At 37.7% G+C, this 24502-nt stretch overlaps 1 protein-coding gene across 2 annotated transcripts in view; it reads left to right on the top strand.

Moving 5' to 3' along the window:
• LOC308416569 (aldehyde dehydrogenase 1A1) overlaps nt 1-24502 on the top strand; it is a 129528-nt gene that overhangs the window by 83053 nt on the left and 21973 nt on the right. Inside the window, exons 2-3 of one of the 2 annotated variants that reach the window (XM_080911608.1) lie at nt 4989-5068; nt 14364-14468. In XM_080911608.1, the coding sequence (XP_080767734.1) occupies nt 4989-5068; nt 14364-14468 (185 nt within the window). The remainder of the gene's footprint in view (nt 1-4988; nt 5069-14363; nt 14469-24502) is intronic. The other variant, XM_080911609.1, reaches the window with a different exon arrangement.

The raw sequence follows: 24502 nt of genomic DNA, 5'->3' as shown, positions 1-24502 counted from the left end.
TGAAATAATTTTGAGTCTGTTATTTTAGATAACTTCAAATTCGAGTTAAAGTATGTTGCCAGCTTTTGATCTTTAATTGTGGCATAGAACCCATAAGACACACATTATTACGTTTTATTAAATACCGTTGATTTCATAAAACAAATTTGAGAAGTAGGTTTTTTTTGTTTTTTGTTTTTTTCCTTTTTTTTGTTTGTTTTCTGTTTTATAGCTATTTGTATGGCTGTATTCCCATATATTTAAATGTTCTATGAATGGCACATTTAATTGGTGATGAGTTTGGGTAATTATAAAGGAAAATCATTTATTGAAATCTCAGTTTTGATTCAACACTCTGTTTCCTGGACCTCAGTGCCTAGCCCAGTGAAATACTCACTATTTCAGTCAAATAACTGAGACAATAGGACTTAAGTTTGAGTAGAAACACAGAGAAGAACTATTTCCAGTAAAGTGATGACCACGTTGTAGGGTCATCTACATAACAGATAGGTAAAGATCATGGGGCAGCTACAACTAAAGTTGCCCAGTGCAGATGGCCTGTTCAGTGTGTCCAGGGTTTTTATTTTTTCTCTGTACAACTATGAAACAAACTGGAAAGTATAGTTAAGACTGAGTCTTGTGTTGGCAAGGTCATGTTTTTAAACCCATGCCAGCCAAGTTTCAGGAGAAGGTCTTCAGCCACAGGGTTAGCCAAAAACATCTTAAGCTCAAAAAAATTATCTTATAAAGTCTTTAATCCACAGATAATGTCAGAGACGTTACTATCCAGTAAGTGCCCCAGTTGTACCAGATGCCAGAGATATGTGTCATAACTTAGTCACAAAAATAAGAAATAGAAAAGCAATGAGAAAATATGGAGGGAGAAATCAGAGGTGGTGAAATATGACTGAACAGAGAATAGTAAGTGAACAGAAATTAGCCCACAAATGCCTATAGTTTAACATACACTATTTTAGCATCAGCTTCTCCATCAAGCACAAGCAAGGGATATTTTCTTTTGCAATTCATTTAAACCTAAACTCTACATATGAGCAAGTTAGACAAAACTATAACTTTGCAATTTAAAGGCATATATACCACAGAGGCTCAAGGAGTACGGCATGAGACACCTACAAACCATCCTGAGTGAGGCTCTGAACTCTCATCATCCATCCAGAATCTTAAAATCAGATGTTGTAAAAATGGGGAAAATGAAGCACCTTAGTTTTTTCGGGCTACTATGACAAAATTCTAAAACTTACAAACAATGAAAATTATTTCTCAAAGATAGAGAGGCCAGAGGTCATTCAACAGAGTTCAATATTTTCAGGTGGTAGCCAGACTCCTGACTTCAACTTGGATTTTCACATAAAAGAAGCTGGCAGGAGATGCTGAGACTGTGTGTCACTGATAGAGTGCTTGTCCTGTGTGCTGGACGTTATGGGATCGACCACAATGGGCTTTTCCTTCACTACCCTCTTCATCCCGAAGACCCTGTGTCCTCATTCCTTACCACTGTCCTTAAAAGTTCATGTACTTTAGCAGGAGCAAACATTTGGCCCATTGCAGAAGATTTCATTTTGACTTCCAGTTAATTTTTCTTACCTAATCTCATTTTCATTTGCATTATTCATATTAGATAGACGCTCAGCTACTTCATTAGGAAAGAAATTTTATCTTGCCAGTCACTTTACCTTGAATGAATCCATGAAGAGAAGTGTGTCTAAGGAGATTGTTTTCAGTGACGGCAGATGCAGTTTCTGCATTTACTGGTGCAAGAACATACTTCGTAGGCTAAAGAGTTGGCTCACTGGCTAACAGTGAGACCTACTCTGGCAAAGAGGCATGATCTCTGTGCCTAGTTCCAATGGCTGATAACTTACAACCTCCTGTTCCCCTAGCAACTAGAGATCTGACACTCCCTTCTGGCCTCTTTCAACTCCTATATTCATGATTCTATACTTTCCTCCCACACTTGCACGTAATTGTTTTTTTAATTAAAAAATAAATCTAAAATAAATAAATAAATAAATAAATAAATAAATAAATAAATAAATAAATAAATAAATCTAAAACCAAGATAGCAATATGAGGATTCGGAAGCAGTCATGTATCTATTAGTATCATTTTATCCTCTCCTTCCTTCTCCCCTTCCCCCTCTCTCTCAACCTCCGGAGTTGCTTCTCTTTCACGTGGTCCATGAGGCGCCTTCTGGCTGTCTTTCAGCGGCTTTCACACACTGTCTCCCAGGATTTTACCATGCCTATCATACACACATCCCAACTCAGTGGTAGGCTTTCTGCATCAAGCCACTACACCCTCTTTTGAATTCAATTAAGTGGCCAAATGAAAGAACACACCAAAGTACTCATAACAACCTGTATTTGTGAACAAAGGAGAATATCCACATCTGCTGCCATGTTGGCTGCCCAGCTCCTTCTACTTTCACTTCCTCCTGATTCTATGGCTCCTCCCTTCCTTGACTTTTCCCCGCCTAACCTTTCTTCTCATCCAATGACAGGCTGGATCCGCCTTGCTGCATAATAACATGATCCTACATACACGCGCACACACAATTTAGCTTGTCACAGAAAGGAAAATGATGAAATATTCTCTACTGAGGACCCAATTTTAAATTACTAGCTCTGGCATATGATGAAAATACCCAACTGTGACATCAGTCCAGAAATAGGCCTACTTGTTACCTATGATCGTACCAAAAGCTAGTTTTTCATATGTAAGGACAAGAGGTAAAGAAACAGGTTACTTGTGTAACCATTCCCAGAAACAAACTTTTCTAAAAACAAAGCCTCAGAAATACATCTGTCAGAGTTGTGGTTTCAGGGAAGAAAAGGTCAGCTCAGTCAACAAAGTAAATTTGGAGAAGGACTGGTGGACTGGTTGGGAAATTAAATGGACAGGCATAGTAACTGTCTCCCAAGTTTCTTCCAGCTGCATGTATAATGTTTCATTTGAAGAGCATATTAGTACATAATTATCCAAGAAAATTCAGTGAATGATGGTGCCCCTTCAGAGAGTAAGATGGTTTCTCAAGTATGTTGTGCAGCCTCCTTTTTCTTCCTTCTAGACATAAAGTGAACCAATTTTGAATTCCCAAACAACTGTAAGTCTGCAAAACACAGCTGTTTGGGAATCGGCCTGAGTACCACTCTGTGTGTTGTGTAACAGCTGCTGAGAAATTGCACATTTAACTCAAAAAAGCATCTATGAAGGAGGAAACAATTTGTTGTTTTCTGGGGAAGGTGTGGGGGGTATGGGAGAGAGAGAGAGACAGAGAGGGGGAGGAGGAGGGAGAGAAAGTGAGACAGAGGGGGGGAAGAGAGACAGAGGGGGAAGGGGGAGGAGGGAGAGAGAGAGAGTGAGACAGGGGGAAGAAGGGGAGGGGGGAGGGAGGGGAGAGAAAGAGGAGAATATTTGGAGAATACAAGTGCTCCTATGCAGACTTGAGCAGGATGGACAGGGCATTCAAGGACGACTGAATCTAGAAAGACAGCCAATGTCATGGATCTGGCTTGCCTCCATTTTTAACATATATAATTCCACTAAAGGTGAGCACTCGCATATCTATTGTCTGTTGTTCATTTTAATTAGTATAGAACACATTCTAACAGCATTGATATGTCCTGGAAAGATGAAAATATTTTCCATCTGTTTTGTAAGAAAAAGTTCGCTATTTTCTGTTAGGATGAATAAAATCTTAACCATAACTTTGATGTATATAAACACGCACTGGGAGATCCCAGACTTATTTGACCCTATGTGTAAATCATATTATCAATATCAAGGAAGGTCTAGAAAAGCGCAATAACATCTTGGGGTACTTTGCCTTTTCCAGCCTTATGCTGAGAGGTCTGTGACCAGAAGTGGTATTCCTCTATGCATTTACAAAGGGAGAAGCTCAGTCAAGGTCAAAAGAGAAACATTCCGCAGGCCCCTGTTCCTCCCTGTAGCTAAGTACCAATGCCGGGGAAAGTGGTAATTTCATTACAAAGAAGTTATCACTAATTCTTATTAACTGGAGCATCCTAAGAATGTTATCTTGTTCCTTTCATATCTTGTGCAAAGCTTCAACACAGAGAGGCATTGTATTCAAAATGAAAATGCTACAGTTAAAAATTATCCTTTACCAAGTTCCCAGCTGAAAACTTTGAGAATTTAAACTCTCAGGGGGTGATATTTACATTCTTTTCTTCTACACTGCCTAGAGTAAAGATTCAAAAGTGCAGGTGCTCCCCCAAATCAGACATTACTTTCGCTTTAAAGGACCACTCACAGATGATTTCGGCATAATGGTCACTGAGGGTCTGCGAGTGACAAGGAACTCTGACTGAAAAGTCCTGCACAGTTTTACGTTCCCATTCAAAAGGACAAGGAGAACTTGAAGATTTTGATAAATTATTAGTTTGTTCGAATTTCTTTCTTTCTTTCTTTTTAAGCTAAGGAAGATAGAGTCTAGAAAAAGGGCATTTCTCCCTAACAGCACCCTGATCTGCACAGATAAGGGTGGATTTGCTTGTAGCCCTGTTTAGGCAGATTCACTTTTCCTGAGAACAGAGGTCTCTTCAGACTCTTCTTCATCTCAATGTCTTTGTTCCCAGTCTTTTCCATAAGAAAAAGTTACACAGTAGAATAACAAAGCAGGAAATGGCAAGGAAAAAAAAAAAAAAAAGAACTGGCTTCCAGTGTCTGGAGCAGCTGCACACACACCCTTAGCACAGGTTTGGATTGGTAAATTAATTCATCTGTAAATAGTGAGCAGTCTCCAGATGGGACTTCAGTGCTGAGGTGCAGGTTCCTTAAGGATTTACATTTAAAGGCAAAGGCTCCCAGCCCCTAGGTGTTCCAAGTGAATAGTGCCCTTCCTGCCCTGCCCTGAGTCCGCCTATCCAATCATATCTCAATATGCAAATGACCCTTAGTGCATGCAGATAAAAAGGAGCAAGTGCTCTTTCAGAACCAATTTGCTGAGCCTGTCACCTGTGTTCCAGGGCCCAAACCAGCAATGTCTTCCCCTGCACAGCCTGAAGTCCCTGCCCCTCTGGCCAATTTGAAGATCCAACATACCAAGGTGAGTCACTTGTGAACAGAGCGTTTTCCCTGGGATCTGGTTAAAGCCCAGGGCAAGTGAAGCCTCTTTAAGAGCTCCTCACAAACAGGAAGACCAAAAGCTTGTAACCCCTGATTTAGGGGTGAGATCTAAACCATATCAGACATCCCATAAGTTTCACTCTTGATATATGTCCAAGGGGAGGATTTCCTTCTGTATTCAAGGTTCTTGGGCCAAAGTGCAGTAAAGCACAGTGAGCAGTTCTGTGAACTCTGTAGTGGGAACTCAGGGTAAGGCAGACAAACGGTAACTTACTGAAGGGAGACAGGCATGTAAGAATTTTTTTTCTTATTCTTTCTTCTTTTCTTCCTTTCTTTTGTTCTTCTTAAAGGAGAAATAGCACACTGAAGCACTGCTACATGACCATATGTTTGATAACAGAGCGTTAAGATTTGAGGACTTACTTGACTCTGAACATCACATGGAAGCTACTGCCAAAAGCCCCCGGCTGCAGTGGAGTTATTTATTTTGAGATAGAAACTGCATTTATTTCTTTCCCTAGGAAAGTTTGTTGCCGTTGGAGAACACATGCGATTGTTAGCTGATAAATATTTAGAGACCGGAGACTTCAAATTTTTTCAGGCAGGGAGAGTCTGAAAATGATCAGGCTGGGATTGTCCTGAGATGCTCTCTGAAATTTTTCGTCCCCTGTAGTTTCATGCCTAGTCTATCACACATCCGAGGATTTGAGACACACACACAGTAACTTAAAATTAGCTGGGGGATATGAGTCAGAGTGTGAGATAGAGACGGACATCTCAATGCTGAAGCGAGCTATGCTGACTCCTGTATCTGCTAATGAAAACCAAGAGTGTTAACCTAGATTTCCGGGGGCCAAATTTCATTTCTTGCACGTTTATTTCCTTCTGTACATACTTATACGGCTTTTAAATCCGTGAAGACTTTTACATTTTCCTAAGCACCTGAAGTGAGGAAGGCCTCTTGTCCTATGCCTTGGGACAGTGTCTGCAGAGAGAAGCAGCTAAAACTACAGTAAGCATCATTTCCCAAGTTTTGAGAAGAATGAAAATGAAAATGCCTTTTGATTTAGGGTTTCTTTTTCTTCTTTCTTTCCCTTTTCTTTTCTGCCCCCCCCCCCATTTGATAGCTGCAAACTGTGGGGAGTGCACAACCTTTCTCCCTCAGCTCACAGATAGAAAAAGTATGTGCAAACCAAATGTGAAACTTTCAGCCTCTCTTCTCATGTGGGAAAATTCCTGTCAATCTCTACATCCAGCGTTTCTTGCAGATCAGAATTATTGGTACAGCTTCCATCGTTACATTTTAATCAGTAAGAAGAGTTTTATTTATATGATCCCAGCTGAAAATGGTTTGGGGTCGTTGGGATGCCCCACCACTCTTTACGTGGTAATTGTCATTTGTATGCTTTATGAATTTTGCCGAACTTTTGTGTTTGTGTGTGTGTAAATCCCAAAGAAGTTTTTAAAGTTACCGATTTCCCCACTGAGTCAACTTTAATTTAATGCTTATTAAGGAAGCATGCAAATGAAAGCACTTGAAAAAGGAGGTATTTCTCTAAGTCCCATGTACAAACATAGGACCAGTAATCCCTTAACACAGACAAATGTTTGCAGATTGAAGCCTCTTCAATGCAAAGACATTGGATTATGGACCCAACTATTTAAGAGTCAAGAATGCATTTGTTTGGTGTTCGCATATTTGCTAGTTAATAATAAGCAATGCCACTTGGTGGATTTTGATATTCTGCCTGTCTTCTATATACGTCTGTTCTACTCAGTAAGTACTATACCGTTTGATGTGCTGGCTACAGCATTTTCACACTTGGGAGGACACCAGTTATGTATGCAATTAAATCTCAATGGGGAGCTTTTTCTATGCCTGTGCACGTTCCTTTTACTGTGTCCCACTGAAGAACCGTATTAGATTCATACTCCTTACATAGCTGGAAAGCAATGGCTACTAACTCAGCTCCTGGTTGCAAACCACAAAACTCAGAGATTAAAAGTATTTCTCAACTTACCTTTTCTGATTATTGTCTCAATTCCTGTATTCTTTTTCCTACTGATTGTAAAAATTTCATTATTGTAGAAAACAAGTTGGCGGTTTTGGGCTAGGGGATATGTATAAATAAACAATAAATAACTAAGATTAAAAATGTCAGCTATAGTCAAATGTCTGCATAATCTTAACCTTCAGAGTATTTCTCTCCAACCAAAGAACTCACCGATGTATCTTTTTAGGGCTTATTCTCTAGTTAAGTGTCTCTTTGATGCTGTAGATAAATTAACTTGTAAGGCAATGCAAAAAACCCCTATCACATCCCTGTCTTCGCTACTCGCTTGGGAGTTCTGAGTAAATGCCACATGTAACCTCCATCCCTGCTAAGAAGCTTTTGCAAGAACTCCTCTGAAAGATATAGGACCTCTTGCCAACTCTATCACCTCAACCTGCCTCTGCCTTCTTTCAACTGATACAGGATAAAGAGGAGACCCATCTCCCGAGGAGTTGCAAACTGTCTTTACATTTAGTTGGTAAGAAGCAGTAGAGGAAGGCCCTAGCTCACGGGGAGTGTTTAACATTAGCAATCCTAATCCAGTGTATTTCTTTGAATTTTGTATCCTTTTGAAGTTCAGTGCCCACAGGGTCAGTCTCCTCTCATTTTGTTGTACTTTTTCTTTTAGTCTTAGTAGCATTGCTCCACCGAAGTACCAGGATAAAGCTCCAAGGTTTACCCAGATTTTCAGGGTCTGAAGATTTTTCTCTTGCAGGGTTTTTCTCACTCCAATTTTTCTTTCTCGTTTCACATGCCTTATTTAAAAAATAGGTAATTAGAAATTCAAAATGAACAATGTCTCCACAAAGGTTCAGATCATTAATACTTAGGATAAGTATTGAATTTAACTCCTTAATATATACTTCCTTCATTTGCAGAAGACATCTGCATCTCCTGGTGATTTTATGCATAGTAAACAATTACAACCCAAGAGTTTTCCAATCATTCCATTTATTGACTCATAGCTGCCTTATTGGACTCTGCTTTCTTTTATAGAGATGAGGGAACAAAGGGGCCGACTAACATAAACTTGCACAGCTTATAAGTGACAGTCTAGCCCTTCAATGCTGCTTGCCTTTCGCCAGGTGCTAACATGGCCCCTACCATGACTGAGGACATAGTATTTACATGCTGTGCAGTTTTCACTTTGACTTTTACTTGCCCATTCCTGAATCCTGGAGGATGATGACCGGTTCTGGATGCTTCTCTCGGGCCATAGGAAGGTATTGGCCAGTGTTGAGAGAAATGAGAACATAGAGAAGGCAGACACAGTTTTGTTTTGTTCACTGGACTGAAAAACATGCTCCGGGCAGGCAGAGACGGTGAGGAAGAAGTTGAGACAGAGGTTGAGACTTTCTGTCTGAACTATGTTACTACAAGTTCTGTGGGTTAAATTCTAGTTCCAGCTGGTGATTTTGTTCTTAGACGTCTGGTTTCATTTATCTCTGTCTTTCTGTCTCTTTGTCGATCTCTCATCTTTTGTGTGTGTGTGTGTATGTGTGTGTATACATACCTTTGTACAAAAAAACTATAAATAAATGAAATCTTCTGTACTAGACACAAGTTGTAATATTGAGATTTTTAGTTACCCCCACCTTTTCTATGTCTCTTAAAATTTGTAAAGTTTACAAACCCAGGCCACTTGAGATTTCAGATAATCCTCCCTGCCTTAGTTAATTTTTTCCCATTCTCTCTTTCATTTTTTAATGTTCCCTTTTGTTTAATGAGTTTTTTTGTGTGTGTGTGTGATTGTTCCTCAATATCAGAATTTTAGTTATAGTGGAAAGTATATGTCAAAGGGATAAATGTGGTTCTGAGATGTCTTGTTGGACCACATTGGCTAATGGAGTGAATACACATGAAATCTCAATAACTTCTCCTAACAGTGTATACAAAGTAAAAGGCAAAATACATTCTCTGAATTTTTAAATAGTCAGACTGTTCCTGAACTTAGGTAGGTTGTTTGCGTTTGAATTTTTTTATTGGATATTCTCTGTATTTACATTTCAAATGTTACCCCTTTCCCCTTTCCTGTCCCCTTGCTTCCATGGAGGTACTCCTTTTCCCATCCACCCTCTTCACCTCAGCACCTTGGCATTCCCTTACAATGGGAAAACAAGCCTTCACTGGACCAAAGGTCTCTCCTCCCATTGATGCCAGAAAATACTATTCTCTGCTACATATGCAACTGGAGCCATGGGTCTCCCATGTGTGCTCATTGATTGGTGTTTTAGTGCCTGGGAGCTCTGATGGGTCTGGTTGGTTGATAATGTTGTTCTTCCCATGGGATTGCAAACCCTTTCAGCTCCTTCAGTCCTTTCTCTAGCTCCTTTATTGGGGTCCCCATATTCAGTCAGATGGTTAGATGCAAGCATCCTCAACTTTATTAGTATGACTCTGAGAGAGCATCTTTGAAAGCATTCATATCAGACTCCTGCCTATATGCAGTCACCAAACCCAGGCACTATTATTGATGCCAAGAAGAGCTTATTGGCAGGAGAAATAATTTCTAACTTCTAACTCAAACTATATTTCCTCAGGGCCTGGAAGCATTTGAACAAATAGGTGAGTGTCTGTGAGACACAGTTGCTTAACTACACAGACCTGAATTCAATTTCCAGAGTTCATACATATTTTATAGCCTAACCTTGGCCAACCTTCTAATCTATTTGCATTTAAGTTTTTCTATCTATGAATTAGCATGTAATAAAGATGCTCCCTGAAAAGTCTGTATGAGAATTAAGTCCCTGGCTGGTGAAAAGCAGTCAGTTTCTACCACTTGTTATGCAGTACCTTCCTGAACTGCCCTTTACAAGACAAATCCTAGAATCCTGAAATTATTTGATTTTTTTCAGTTCTGATGAAATCTGTACTTTATTACTTAATAATGTGCACAACCTAGTTTAATTGTTTATGCCATTTGAGATTAATAAGTACCTAGAAGAAAGAAACTAGGAAATACTCCTGTAGTACTATTTACAAAGTTTGGAAGCTAAGTTCAGGGAACATGTTGAGCTCTTCAAGGTTATCCAGCTCTTAACAATCAAAACCAGAGTAAAGAGATTATGGATTAGATCATTTCAGGTGACTGGTTTCTATATGGCATTTTATTCTCCATGACTACTAATGATGTGGCATTCCAATCTCATTCAAGAATATCTCCTCAACACAAATCCTAAAGTAAATAGCACAGACCCTTTGAAAGTTATTGTCTTCACTTCTTCAGAACTGTATGTTCACTTTGCTTTTCAAATATAGATGATACCTATTGACTTTTTCACATACTACATTTCAGAATAAGAGTGAATGTGAGAAGCATTCAGAGAGTGTGGAGGATCCATTTGAAGAACAATCCAATCTGAGTTAATACCTCTGCTCTTTTTTAGAAGAAAGAGAACCTAATACTATTTTAAAAAAGATGTACACACATGTTTTTAATACTTCTGTAGATTAATTCTGATTCAGAACATATAAGATATACTGATATCATTTTGTCATCTACTAGACTTAGTGATAATTGTTGGTCAACATAAATGTAACAGTACCCTTTTTTTTGTCCTTGTCTCGTAAGGCTTTAGTATAGGGACAAATGACTATGCTATTACATGACAAGTTGAGGAACATTGTGTTCCTTCCCGTTCATTTTGGTCACTCTCACTTTGTTTCCTCACCTTGGACTGCAAATTGTTTCGACCATATATTATTTACTGTTGTGTTTCCTCTCCTTTCTCAATTTTAATTCACAATTATTTTGTTATGCTTCCTCCAGACTTAGGTTAATAACAGCTGTGATTATTTTTAATAATAATCAAGTCTAGCCTTGGTTATTTTTAATGTTTAAAACACAACTTGATATGCTCCATCTCCTAATGTTTACCCCCATGCTATCTTTCATCTAATTTTTTCAAGATTTCCCATCGTCTTGGTGCATTTTCTCATAGTGAAAGATGAGAAAATGCACACTTTATAATATCTCTCATTCCATGTATGTTCTCATTGCCACTTATTAATCTCCAAGCTGTGCCCCTGGCTTTCAGAGTTGGCAATGCACACAGGTGATCTGCTGAGGAATGACTTTATCGTTTTTTCTCCTTCAAAATATCTGAAAAACTCTTTGTGCTTTAAAAATTTAATAGACATTCTCGACATCCATGAAACTATTGACTTCTATTTTTAAAGACCTTGATCTGAGACTGGGTTGTCCTTGTGCAGAGATATTTTGATTTTATGACACTTTGTTGGAGGGAGTTGAGAACTGATAGGCTACCGAATTTTCTACCAACAGATAACAAGAGAAGTCCCTTTCTGTGTCTATTCATAAAACCCACTTTTTTCTAAATCAGAAATATTTTTGAAGAACTTTCTTATGTAATAGAAGGACAAATGTTATCTAATCTGAACAGAAAATGGAATGTATATTTTTTATTTAAAATTGTTTTTCATCAAATATCTTAAGTCTTTATACTGATCACTGATTATATAACAATTATGAGTTGAGACACTAATGTATGCCTGGCAAATAGTAAAAAAAATATGAACATCATTATTAATTTGATGTATGGAAATTACAAAAGACAGAAGTCAAGTTGAATTTTCCGTCAAACTCTTATTGTTTTACCAGATGTAAACAATATTAAAGTATAAAAGCTTAAATTCTAAGGTTAAAAATGATAGCTTTAAAATTCCAGTGGTTTCTGTAACCTAGTCATAATAGCTCCTAAAGTACCCCAAGTATATTCACAATTAGAATACAGTAATAACGTAGTGTGATGAAAGTATTTTACTTTAATAATATCATCCCAGTCCCCTAAATTGGCAACAGCAAAAGGCAAGTAGAAAGTATTTTTTCTCTCCGTGAGGAGAGAACATTCAATAGACCTCAAAAGGGTTTAATAATTGCTATAATAAACATTTATTGCACTAGATTATCCATCTAATATAATTACAGGAATGGTAGCTATTCAAATATATTTGTTTTTACAAATAGCTAGAAGGTAATAAAAAAACATAACTCCAAGAAAATTAAATAGGAAAAAGAGAAATTAATTCACTATAGCTAATAGATAAGATGAAGGAAAGGGTGTCATGCAATCCAGGTTGAGTTCTGTCTTAATCCTGAAATATCTGAATATCTGATGGAGAATGAATGTAATTTATTACCATAGGATTACTGAGTTGTACTCTGTGGGCGATACTACTGTTTGCTGCTTTGTGACCTTGTGCCTCATTGTTGGGTTGCTGAGGTATCCTCTAGGAGAATTCTATAAATCTGATTACTCCAGTTCATCTCAGTATTGGCTGAATTATTTTCTAAAACAACCTTTTGGGTCTTGAATCTATAGCTAAAATTTTTCTTCCTGGGCATCAGAGTCCGCTAGGTGCTGACTTCATTTCTGCTTGATTCTAGTAGAAGCCTTGCTTTTCTGTGAGTATCTTCAAGTGCTTTGTTTACAACTTGTCTATATTTTCCCAGTCCCATACCCCTGTATTTCACAAGTCTTGACATGAAATTCACTGATGAAAATATTACTTTGGTTATTTGACTCTTCAGTTTACTGGCCGATGTTGATTAGAAATCTACTCGTTTTAGAGTACAAACCTCCAGAATCAGGGTTACACTTAATATACCTTCCAGGTTTTTTATGGTATCTTCATTCCTATTTAGTCATTATTTTACAAATGATTTTCTGATCAACACTGTGACCATTTTTCATGGCACAACCAAAGCATGTCATGATCCAACAGTGGCTGTGGCTTACTCTAATGAGAGAACATGAAATTAGACCTATGGAAAGGTCATGGATCAGGGAGGGTCTTACTGGTAAATGTGCCTCTCTGATGAACTATTGACTACTGATGAGTTCTGGAGGTGGGGTGGAGTAGTCATCATTTTTCTTGAATAACCAGTGGTGATCCCATCAGGTTTCTAATGAATATCGCCAAACCTTTACACGCCAATGATCCTTTAAATTCACATTTCAAAAAACAATAACGTGAAAGACATGGAGGTGAGAAAGGGTGTGCAGAGAGCTTGAGAGGATTAATAGAGAAGTGAAAAGATTAGAGAAGTCAGCCACTGCACTAATGGGGCACACGTTGCACTCGTATAAAATTGCCAAAGAAAACAACTCAATAAACAATTTGAAGTGGTCACTCAGGACTTTGTTATATAAAACAAAACTAAACAGACACTGGATTTACACTTGTCCTTAATATTAAAGATCAAATCTGACTCATGCAGAGCCTTGGATGCTCACAGCTTGTCTCGCCAGTTTTCTGAAGCATACCAGATAATCTTCAATAACTCTAGTCTGACTTATTTCTCAGGCATCTAATGCATTTAGCCTGAAGGAGCAGTGTCCAATTTAGATGCATGATACCAATATTAAAATGACAAGAAATGTATTGCAATGGCTCTTGAACCAAAAGAGTTCATGGGCCAGAAGTCACCGTGGCAGGTATACCACTAACCACTCAATGAGCTAAGAATGCAAGAACTTAGGCAGAAACTAGTTGGTCTCATAACAGCATAACAAAATGTAGTTACCTTGGTGTTGAGGTATTTCTAAGTAAAATTACAGTTGACAAAATAGGATGTGGAATTATGTGCCTATCTACATATTGAGAGATATTTGATCTCTTAGTTTACCCATCCAAAATATGAGATATAATGCAATTCCTATGGCAGAATTATTGAAAGTGACTGAATTCTATGCTAATTTTTAAGGCTGACTATAAATGACTGGCTGGTTTCAACCTCAGAGTTTGTGTGTCTCTAACTTTAATACAGAGCAGAGCCTACTAATTTTGTACTAGGAGATTGGTGCATTACTTTGGAACAAAAGAAATTACATTTAGTTGGAACAACTAGTGAACAGGTCATGATGAGCTGCTGCTAAAACTAGTTTGAAGTATAACAGGAAAATAATGAGGGTCCAGCTGAAAACTTAGGAAGGAAAGTGAATCAGAAGGGGACTTTGGGACTAAGACCATGAATAGGTGTGTGTAGGGGCTGAGCTCAGGGACTATGGGACCAAAGGTCAAGGTGAAAAACCACCTGAACCACTTTACTTTAAGATGCACAAATGAGGAAACATTTTGAGACAGGGAAAGACATGCAACCTGTAAATGCCATACATTACTCTTCAACACTAGTTTAAAAAACCTTCAAACTTGTGGCATATTTAAGTGCTTTTATTTGCTTTCTGTCTATCATCACAGATCTTCATAAACAATGAATGGCATAATTCAGTGAGTGGCAAGAAGTTTCCTGTCCTTAACCCTGCAACTGAGGAGGTCATCTGCCATGTGGAAGAAGGGGACAAGGTAAGTTTCCCAACGCTTGCAGCTCTAATTTACAGCAGAAGCTCTTTGTCAATTATGAGCTCAAAACCTACTGCAAGTTCAAGAAAAGACATGAAAACATGGCTGCTCTGGCATTGGATAAATGGTCTGTTGTTTAGATTTTTCTTATGTCAAGGACATGGCTTAATGTATATAATATTTACTGTACAAGTTTGAAGGTCTAAGTTAGAACGTTACCACCCACACAGAAGTCATTTCTTTGAAATATCACTAGCTTACATGTGATAGTCACCAAATATAGATTATATAGAACTTCAATTTCTATTTCAACTAAAATTTTTCATTTTTTTAGTTTGAAAGAATTCTTTCTAGATCCCACACCCTCAAAAATATTACAACAATTAAATAATGAACATTTAAAATTATAACACTCTTAAGAAAATACTTCAAAACTGTTTTATAATAATTGAGTCCAAGTGAACCTATGGTTAATCAATACTCTTTCAATTATCATGTTTAATAATAAGGTTTAATTGCAATGAACAGCATTTTGAAGAACAAGTCAGAAGAAATATATAATTATAAAAAAGAAGAAATTTTTAAAATGTGCAAGTTCAGAAAAAAATGAGATTTCATATCCAAGTTATAGGGTAATAACATTAATTATATTTGAAAATGATAATGTTTCTAATACTTTTTGATTCTATCCAAAGAAAACTCTGCACTTAGATTAATTTATATATTTTTCTCAAAGTAATTTATTTGATATACAAGACATCTTCACCAAGGAGGACAACTCAGAATATTCCAAAGAAGTGTTCACTACAGGGATTTATAAACTTTAAAGGAAGTTTTCAAACAGCAAACATAGTGTAAATTTGCATCAACCCTGGAAAAAAGTTTGATCAGTAATCTACATTCTAGTAACCTAGTGATGATAGCCAAGAAATCTTCTCTTAGGAAGTGCTGACATAGGAACCTTCTATGCAGAAAAATGATAATTGGAAGAATATAAAAATAAATTGAGAAAAGAATATTTTGAATCACATTGAATTAATAGAATGTCTCATGGCACTTTTGTTTTTAATATTCACAATTACAGATTAAAATACTGTTTTATGTGACCAATTTGATAAAATGAGTAAAATAATTTAAAATTTTAGAAGAAAAGTAACAGAATTTGTGGCAAATGTCTATAAGCCCAGATTGAAGGAAGCAGAGACATAGTATCCACTGCATTTATTGACCAGCTGATCCTGTAATTGGTGACCACCTGATTCAGCGGGACACTGTGTATCAAAATGTATTATAAAGATACATCCAAGAAGACACCCTACATTCACATCTAGGTGCTACATGAATATATACACAAGAATAGCAACAGCCAAAGGTACCCTAAAGATACAAGTCATAAACTTAGTATTTATCAACCATGTTCAATTTGAGTGATAGCATGACTCACTTCACATCGGTTACATTGTAGCTAATAAAAGAGGCAAAAGAAGGCTCCTTTTCTAGCTGAATGTACAGATGATAATAAAGTAGAAGAGTAGCAAGGTTAAATAATTTACTCAAGTTGACAATGTTATTAGCTCACAGAATTGTCATCACTGTTGTGGTGACAGCCAAAGCCTGTGACTGCAGGATTAGTGTTGTGGTGGGGATTACTGTTCCACTTTGTCACTATTTATTATAAAAAGTAATGGTTAAGTGCCAAATACTGAATAGAAACAAGAAGCAGAAATTCCACAGAATCTTCATCTGAATACACATGTAAAATATACTTGTGCGCCCAGGTCTACTTTGAAAACTATTGCCCCTCAGTAGTCACTGAGCAAACATTAAGCTTTAAATTGCTGTGGCATAAAATACAAATAGATGGAGTCAGCAAACCTGAGGATTATATGATTCCTGACACTGGGCTTCAGCTAACTGGCGATCACATGACCCTGTCACTGTCTGCCCCTTAGCAGCTCAGCCTAATTCCCTATGACTACAAATATTAAGGTATGTTTGGAGCCACCCAGCCATGTTTCAGATAGCCATGGATCTTAGGTTTAGAACTTTTGTGGGGTTTGTGGAGGCTAAGGGTCCAGATTACAGTAATGTGGGCACAAAGTTAGATCAGGGCTTTCAAGGACAAGGTCTCTAAATGTACCATAAAATAAATGATAGAGAAATAAACAGAGAGCAAGGATGGCCTCTGTGGGCTGCTCTCTGGATCGATTCTCCACGTGCACTTCACGCTGCAGGTCTCTTCCCTCTGCTTCTCAGTGAAGTCCATCTTAAAAGACTTTCCCTCAGGGGAAGTTAGTTGTAAAAGACCTTTATAATGCTACACAACCTCTGTTCTAGGCCACCTCATCAAAGAGAGAATTTCAACCTCTGGCCAGTGCCTTAATTCTTCCCAGGCATAGCCAGTCTCCTGTTCACCGCTTCTGCACTTGTCCCGCTGCGGTGCTCCTGAACGGATCCTGGCAGCCCACTCCATAGCGAGAGGCCATGGCATCCATTGCTATCACTCTCTTCTGCCTCCTATTTCATTTCTCGTAAAACAAAGAAATAAGAAATTCTTGGAGTGCTAAATAAAATATATAAATATCAGGTCAGAGAGAACTTCTTTGTTTCCAGATCAACAATGCATCTCCTTTTATAAAATCAGGAGCCGGCACACCATGCGTATCAAGAAAACTTCTATTCTGGCAAGCTTTGAATTTTTATATAACTCACACTCCATATATTGGGAATCTAGTATTTACTCACCTCTCTCCTAACATGATTGGAGATTCTGAGAATTGGTGGGCACAAGAATATCTAGAAAGCCTACAAAGTACAGGTTCCCTACCGTCTCAGAAAACCTTTCTGCATGATTGTGAGTGTGGGAACTGGCAGAATACATTCCAGTCACTGCTGAAGTTATTAGCTGGGGATGTAGTAGCAAACAGAGTTTTAGAATCAATTAATATAAAACATAAAATAATCTGTGTTGTTTCTCAAGGGTTATCATTAGAATTTAAATATGGGATGTATATTTTAAAAAATAATACTCAGAAATCAGAGGCAGGAGGATCTCTATGAGTTTAAGGTCAAGCCTGATCTACATAGTGAGCTTCAGGGCATCCAGTGCTACATCAAGAGACCTCATCTCCCTCTCTGTTTCTCTCTCACTCTCTCTCAAAATATAAACAAATAAGAAAACAACAATTACATATACTTATGAGATGAAACATTTTAATTCAGTATATGTATACTGTTTATAATAATCAGATCAGGGTAACTACATTTCCATCTCCTCACCCAGTCTTCAGTTTTTTATGTTTGGAGCCATGACTACCAGTCATGTGCACTCACGATTTTCCTTGCCTTGTTCTTCACATTATGTTCCAATAACACAATAGTGTATTTTTCTTCTTTGATATCTGTAGTTTGAATTTCAATGTGAGTTATAACCATGTTTAATATTTATCTTCTTCGCTTGATTCATTTATCACAATGCCCTTCTGTGTCATGATTTTGATGCAAAGATGGGATTTCATTCTGCTTATACTTAATTGCATTACATTGTTTTATCCCTTGTGGGTAATTTGTTTACTTTAATATTTTGGCCAATATGAATAATTCTGCAATAAATGTAAGAGTGGAATTTTTCTCTTTGCTTAACTTATTTTGTTTCATTTGGTTGTATGCTTAGAATCAGGATAGATAGGTCAGATAAATTACATATTCCTCATTTTTGAGGAATTTTTATGCTATTTTGCATAATGGTGAAATCAGATTCCTATGTAAAGACTTATTTTTCCCACAGTCTGAACATTTCTTTTACATTTTTTGTTAATAATCATTAGGACTAGACCACACATACAGTAAGGCATAGAGGTAAATAAACTAGGAGCTAATCTACTGCCTATGCCTTCTCTATGTAGATAAAAATTATACTCAAGACTATGAATCTGTAGAACAAAAACTCATATTCTTGATGATCTAACATCGAAGCCTCGACTACTTTGCTCCTGTGGACATGTTGGTTTGGTAATGGGATTGGTGTCATTAGGAAAACAAACTCTTGGCCTAGGTTCAATAAAATCATTGTGAGCCAGACTGAGACTTTGCTAAGGCAGTCCTTAGGTCTTTCTAAGGTTCAGAGGGAGAGTGGTGACCGTCACAGCAACCGTGCCAGTGTGCGCTGATCTGCTCTGCTCAGGACAACTACCCCTCCCATAGAAGAAATCAAAGAAACTAATTCACAGCCAGCCAAGCTGCACGTCATGTCCCAGTGCCAGAGGAACAAATGGTTCCTCTAAGGAAATTGTCAGTAATACAGTCTGCAATAAGAAAGGGCTTGTTTTATTACCACATTCCTGTATCTGTATCTTTTTTTAAATTATTAGACAACTTGCATTTTTGGAATAGTTGATGCTGAAACAATTTGTGAGGAATCTAATGAGGAGTGGCTGGCATGACCTAGTGAAATCTCCTAACCTGGTAAAGTGCACAGTCACAAGAAACCTGATATGCTGGACTTGACTCATTAGGTCACAGGCTAAAGGTTGGTTTTGGAAATTTCATTCACTGCAGAAAGGGGCTGCCAATGGGCCATATCCTGTCTTTCATGGTATCATAAGGGTGGGACAAGGGCCAGAGCAAATGCATGTTAGGAAGTAAAGTGTGCCTGTGGGAGAGAAGAGATTTCTTTTCACTTCAGTGGCTCCTTTAGGAACCACTGACTAATTCTCAAGAGTGAGCTAATTGATAATTCAAGGGATAAAATTAAATGTCTATTAAAGTTAGTGCTGTAGACAGGTATGAATGAAAACTGGTTTGATTGCTAATTTTTCCATCTCTGATTGAACTAAATATACAGATATTCTGGGAGAAATAGGGGCACTTGGGATTTACTAATTAGTCTTAGAAGCTCTTTAACAATCTCACTGAAACTACCTCTATGCATTCAGCCTGCAGGCTCTGACTTAAAATTGGAATATTTTACTTTCCCTTGACACCAAGATTTGATCATGGAAAATCCCAGTTAATCTTGTTGTCTTACTAATTTAAAAAATATATTAGAGGGGCTGGAGAGATGGCTCAGCAGTTAAGAGCACGGACTGCTCTTCCTGAGGTCCTGAGTTCAATTCCCAGTCAACCACATGGTGGCTCACAACCATCTGTAATGGGATCTGATGTCCTTTTCTGGTATGTCTGAAGACAGCTACAGTGTACTCATATATATAAGATATAATAAATCTTTTAAAAAAATTAGAAATGCCAGTCCTTGAATTAAAATAATCAAAATGTCAACTTCAAAATATTGTAAACTTATTTAAAACCCTTCATGTGATTAGTACATTGGATAATGCAAAGGTTCTGCGACATGATGAAATCACTTAAAATATTCGTATTATATGAATATTGAGAAACATAAATTACATAAAGCATAATTCATGTCTTTATTTGGTAGTAACATAGTATGTTAGATTTATAAGAAAGCTAAAAAATAATCAAACATGAGATGTGTAGTAAATGTATAAAAAATAGCAAGAAGTCTTACAGTCTGTAATTCAGAGAAGTGACTCTGATACCCAGTGCAGCTATGTTAGACCATTTTGTTGAGATAGAAGACAAAGCTATGAAGGTCAGATCAAGAATCAAAATTTGCCTCTATTTTCTGCTGTGTTTCACAAACATAAACTACTTACCTACAAAACAAGGTACATGATGCTTAACTGTAATAATAATGTGGGGGCTATAAAGAGCCTGCCTTTCTGCCTGGGGCCTAAAGCTCCTCCCTCTTTCTTAAATCACTTTATTGTGATAAACTCACAAAGAAAAACATTGCACAGCTGAATTAAGTAAGCCACTCAAACAAAAACTACCCAAGTCCCAAAGCAATGCATCTCAGTGAAGTTCCACACATTTAGAAGGGCCATTCTGAAGCCATTAATTTCACTTGTGGTGTTACGCTTTCACAATCTCAGCTGCATTTTTTGTAGACTTGTCCAATACAAAAGACCATGACAGAGTTGAAACTTGCAAAAAGAGTAATCTGTTGTCCTCCTTCATGATCCGAGTGTTCTTTGTCTGGGTTCTCCACTGCCACACTCACTACCGTTACTCTTTCTTAGTCTTCTTTATAAATGTTATTCTACGTACATACTTACAGCTGTCCACATATAAGCATTTATTTATACCTTATAGGCTAGAATCTGCACATGAAGAACATTCTGCTTTATTTCTGAGTTTGAGTGACCTTTACATAATATTCTACCTATTAAGCCCATTCCTTTTCCTCCAGACTTTTCTATTTCATTTTTCTTTACAACTGCCTATTTTATTTTCTATGTGAACCACATTTCTGTTTATCTATAGATGGACACCTAAGTTGCTTCCACTTCTTTCCCACTATAAGGAGAAAAAGTTTATGATATTATCTGCAGTAATAATTGTGGCCATAAAGAGCTTACCTTTAAAGGGTGTTAGTATGGCTGCCATGTGGAGACAGTGGGAATGGAAGATAACGAATAGTAGGCTGCTCACAATACACAATGTAGAGGTGGGTAGAAAAAGCTGGCAGAATGTGCTAGAAAGGCCTGTACTAAGTTTGACAATGGTTGTCTTTTAGGATGACACTTCCCTCCATCTAGTAAGCATTTAACGTGTTTGTCATATAGAAAATGCGAAGCTGTTTTCCTGAACAAGAGGAATGAACTTCATTCAATGGGTTTTACTTTAGAATAGAGTGGCCATTCAGCATCCATATGTAAATTAAACCACAGAGGGATCAGAATAGGTAGCTGCTGACATGGATGATGTCATGAGGTCTCTCACAACTTTGAAGACAGAGTTCACAGGCTTTCTTAGCTATAACTCTCTAAATAATAAAGTATAACTATACCCATATTTAATAAAGTACTACTATACCTAGTATTGTTTTATGTACGAGAAGAAAACTGGAGTTAACTTGAAACTCTTGAAAGGCCTGTGGGTTATATGCAAATATCATGTAAATTCAGCATCTGGGAATTTAGGTTATCTTTCCAGGCCATGGGGAACAGTTCTTCCTGGATACCAAGGAAAGCTCATGAATTTATAATAAGATAAAGTGATATTTGGGTGTATGCTACTTCACCTCACTGTCCTATCATTATCTGACTTATAGTTAGAATGCTATACAGACAGACATGTGTCTGGGTCTCTCAAATCTTACATGGTTAAAATGGAGAAATCAGAATTTAAAGAGCAGGGTTGTTTCATTGAAAATTCACCTTCCTTGTGCTCTTTCTAATACTGAATGAGGAAATACATGTGAGAGAAGGAGAGCCATGGATTAAAAGAAATAAATGTAAGAACAAAATTATTTATGACAGCATTGTGTAGGAGGGTTTCTCAAATGGCAAAGTTGGTTTCAAAACCATTGTCCCTATATACCTGTAGAGAAAGGCAGGAGGCTCAAGAAAGCTCATATTTGGCAAAGGCCAATGATATAATACTGAACCGAAAGATCCACACAGGAGCTGCATCTCATGGGTCTGTCTAAAACAGATGTATGTGTGTGTGTGTGTGTGTGTGTGTGTGTGTGTGTGTGTGTGAATTATGGAGTTCCAGAAATTACCAGTTTTATACACAAAATTTTTTAAATTGATTAAATTTAAAATATTTATTTAATATGAGTATGCATATTATATACACACATAAATATACACACATGTGTATGTACAGGTATCATGTCTCCATCTCAAGGTTAAAGGACAGCATATTGATGATGGTTCTTTATTTCTACCATGTGGACCCAGGGACAGAACTCAAATGTAAGATCTGGCAGCAAGACCCTTTAGTCAATGAGCTGTCTATCAGGGCCGTGTTGTATTTTAGTAGTTGTTCCTTTATCCCACCTGTGTTTCACAACAAATATTTTATTTGATATATATTTTTTTCCAAATAAGATTCCAGGGCAAATTTGTTCTTCATTTTTCTAACAGAGGAAATGTAGGAAAGGGAAGATCTCCTGGAGATTTGGTGAAGAACCTAAACTGACTGAGTGGCCTGTTTAGGGAAGATGCCGGGCTGTAGATGACATGGGCCGTGCTTCCTATTTCATTCCTTCACGGATAGGAAAAAAGTATTTTGAGCCCAGCTCAGGATCTGGACTAACAGATATCTTCTGTGACCTCTGGTGACTCTGCAGCCTGTCTACTCTCACGAAGTTCCGATGAAAGTGTGAATAATAACTTGGCTGTTACTATGAATGTGTGCTCATGCATTTTGAGTGAGGAGAGCAAAGAAGAAATAGCGGAGCTTGTCTCAGAAGAAAGGGTATTGTTGTGAATATTTAATGGATAGCTTAACCTTTTATCAGCCCCTGTGGTTTCGCTCTGCGGACGCCGCTCTAGCATGGAGTCCAGTGCACGGACTCTCTCACTGGTCTGCAAGCTACACTCTTTACAAAATTCCCTTCCCAGGCTGTTCACTCTGCCCGCCCAGCACAAACAAGACTCTAAAGCCCAATATCTTTACATGGTTGTTTTATATATTGAATTCTCAATCCACAAACCCTCTACACAATAAGATTACATCCAAATGCAAAAAGATGCAAACTTCCCTTCTATATGAGATAAAATGACCTACAGAAACCCTTAAAATATTCATATCTACCTATCACTAATTAAGTCCTCCTGGAAATAGGTCTGCCTTCTCCAGCTCCATTTTGCTTCTCCCTAAATTTCTGCTCCTCTTCCATTTTCCTACCTTTTCCCCACCTATCTATCCACTGTCCAATCATGTATCATCTTAACATCAATCCACAGAAGGGCCTAATGTAGTATGCAATTAAGGTTACTTAAATCAACCATGGTGGTAAAGCTGGTTCTCTTTGCTGCCCGCCCCAATGTTCTGGGATCAAGAGTAAAGACAGACAGACACACACACACACACACACACACTATATTTGGCTATGCTTTAAACAGCTCAATGGCTGGGCCACTTCCTAACCTCTACATGGATGATAAACTCTTCTCCCATATTCCTGAGTTATTACTGAAATCTATATTCTATCTTTGATTCTCTGGACCCAAACCTGCAGCCCCCTCAACTATATTCCATGCCACCTACATGACAACTATCTCTCTGTCTTCTGCCCCTCTTGGGCTGGCCAGGTAGCTCTCTTTTTTCCCCTCATCCATGGCAGCTATCCCCCTCCTCTTCCACAGTCCCTTGCCTAGGAATCCTAAGGGTGCCACCTGTCTAACTGCCCAGCCATTAGCCACTGACAACTTTATTTACCAATAAAAACCAACTGGGGATAGGGTTCCATGCAGTTTTGAGGGCAGATTAACATAATGCAAGTATCACTAAATGAAATGCTCAAGAGGGTCTGCATGCTGTTACTTTTCTTATCTGCCTTATAAAATATTGGACTGAAGCAACTGTAGGAAGGATTTCTGCTGACTCACAGTTGGAAAGGGTACAATATGGAGCGATGCTGAAGGGAGGGGAGAGAGCATGGTATCAGGAGTGTAGTGCTAGGATTCCTCGTATCTCATTGGAACAGAAATCACAGATCTCCAGACCCTATTAGATCCTGGTTATAACCCATGTTCCTACATCTACCACTCAGTCCCTATGTCTATAAAGCCTTACAACCTCTTGAAACAGTGCTAACACTGGTATAACAACTGTTAAAATATTTGATCCTGTAGTTGCATTTCACATGACAACCAGTGCACCATGTATATAATGAACCACCATTTTTAACTGGGTACAGTGTGAAAGAACATTGGTACTTTAGTCCTAATTTAGTAAGGGAGATAGTCTTCTTTATTTCTGAATCAAATGAGCTAATGTGTGTAAAGTAACAAGAACATTATTTTGAATAAAATAAAGTATTCTATTATAACAGGATAAAGTGACACCTATTAAAACATAGCATCTCTATTCTAGTCATTTAACTATTTGATAGACAACTGGAGTTGTTCTAAATGTTAATCAAGAGAAACCATTACAACACACTAGATTGATAAATGTGTAAATATTCTGGAGTTTGGGCTAATGGAGCCTCTGTTTGT

The sequence above is a fragment of the Micromys minutus genome (assembly GCF_963924665.1).
Source record: "Micromys minutus genome assembly, chromosome: 2".
In the NCBI taxonomy this organism is placed as follows: domain Eukaryota; kingdom Metazoa; phylum Chordata; class Mammalia; order Rodentia; family Muridae; genus Micromys; species Micromys minutus.
Note: the sequence above shows the minus strand (reverse complement) of the source record. Positions and strands in the feature narration are given on the sequence as shown.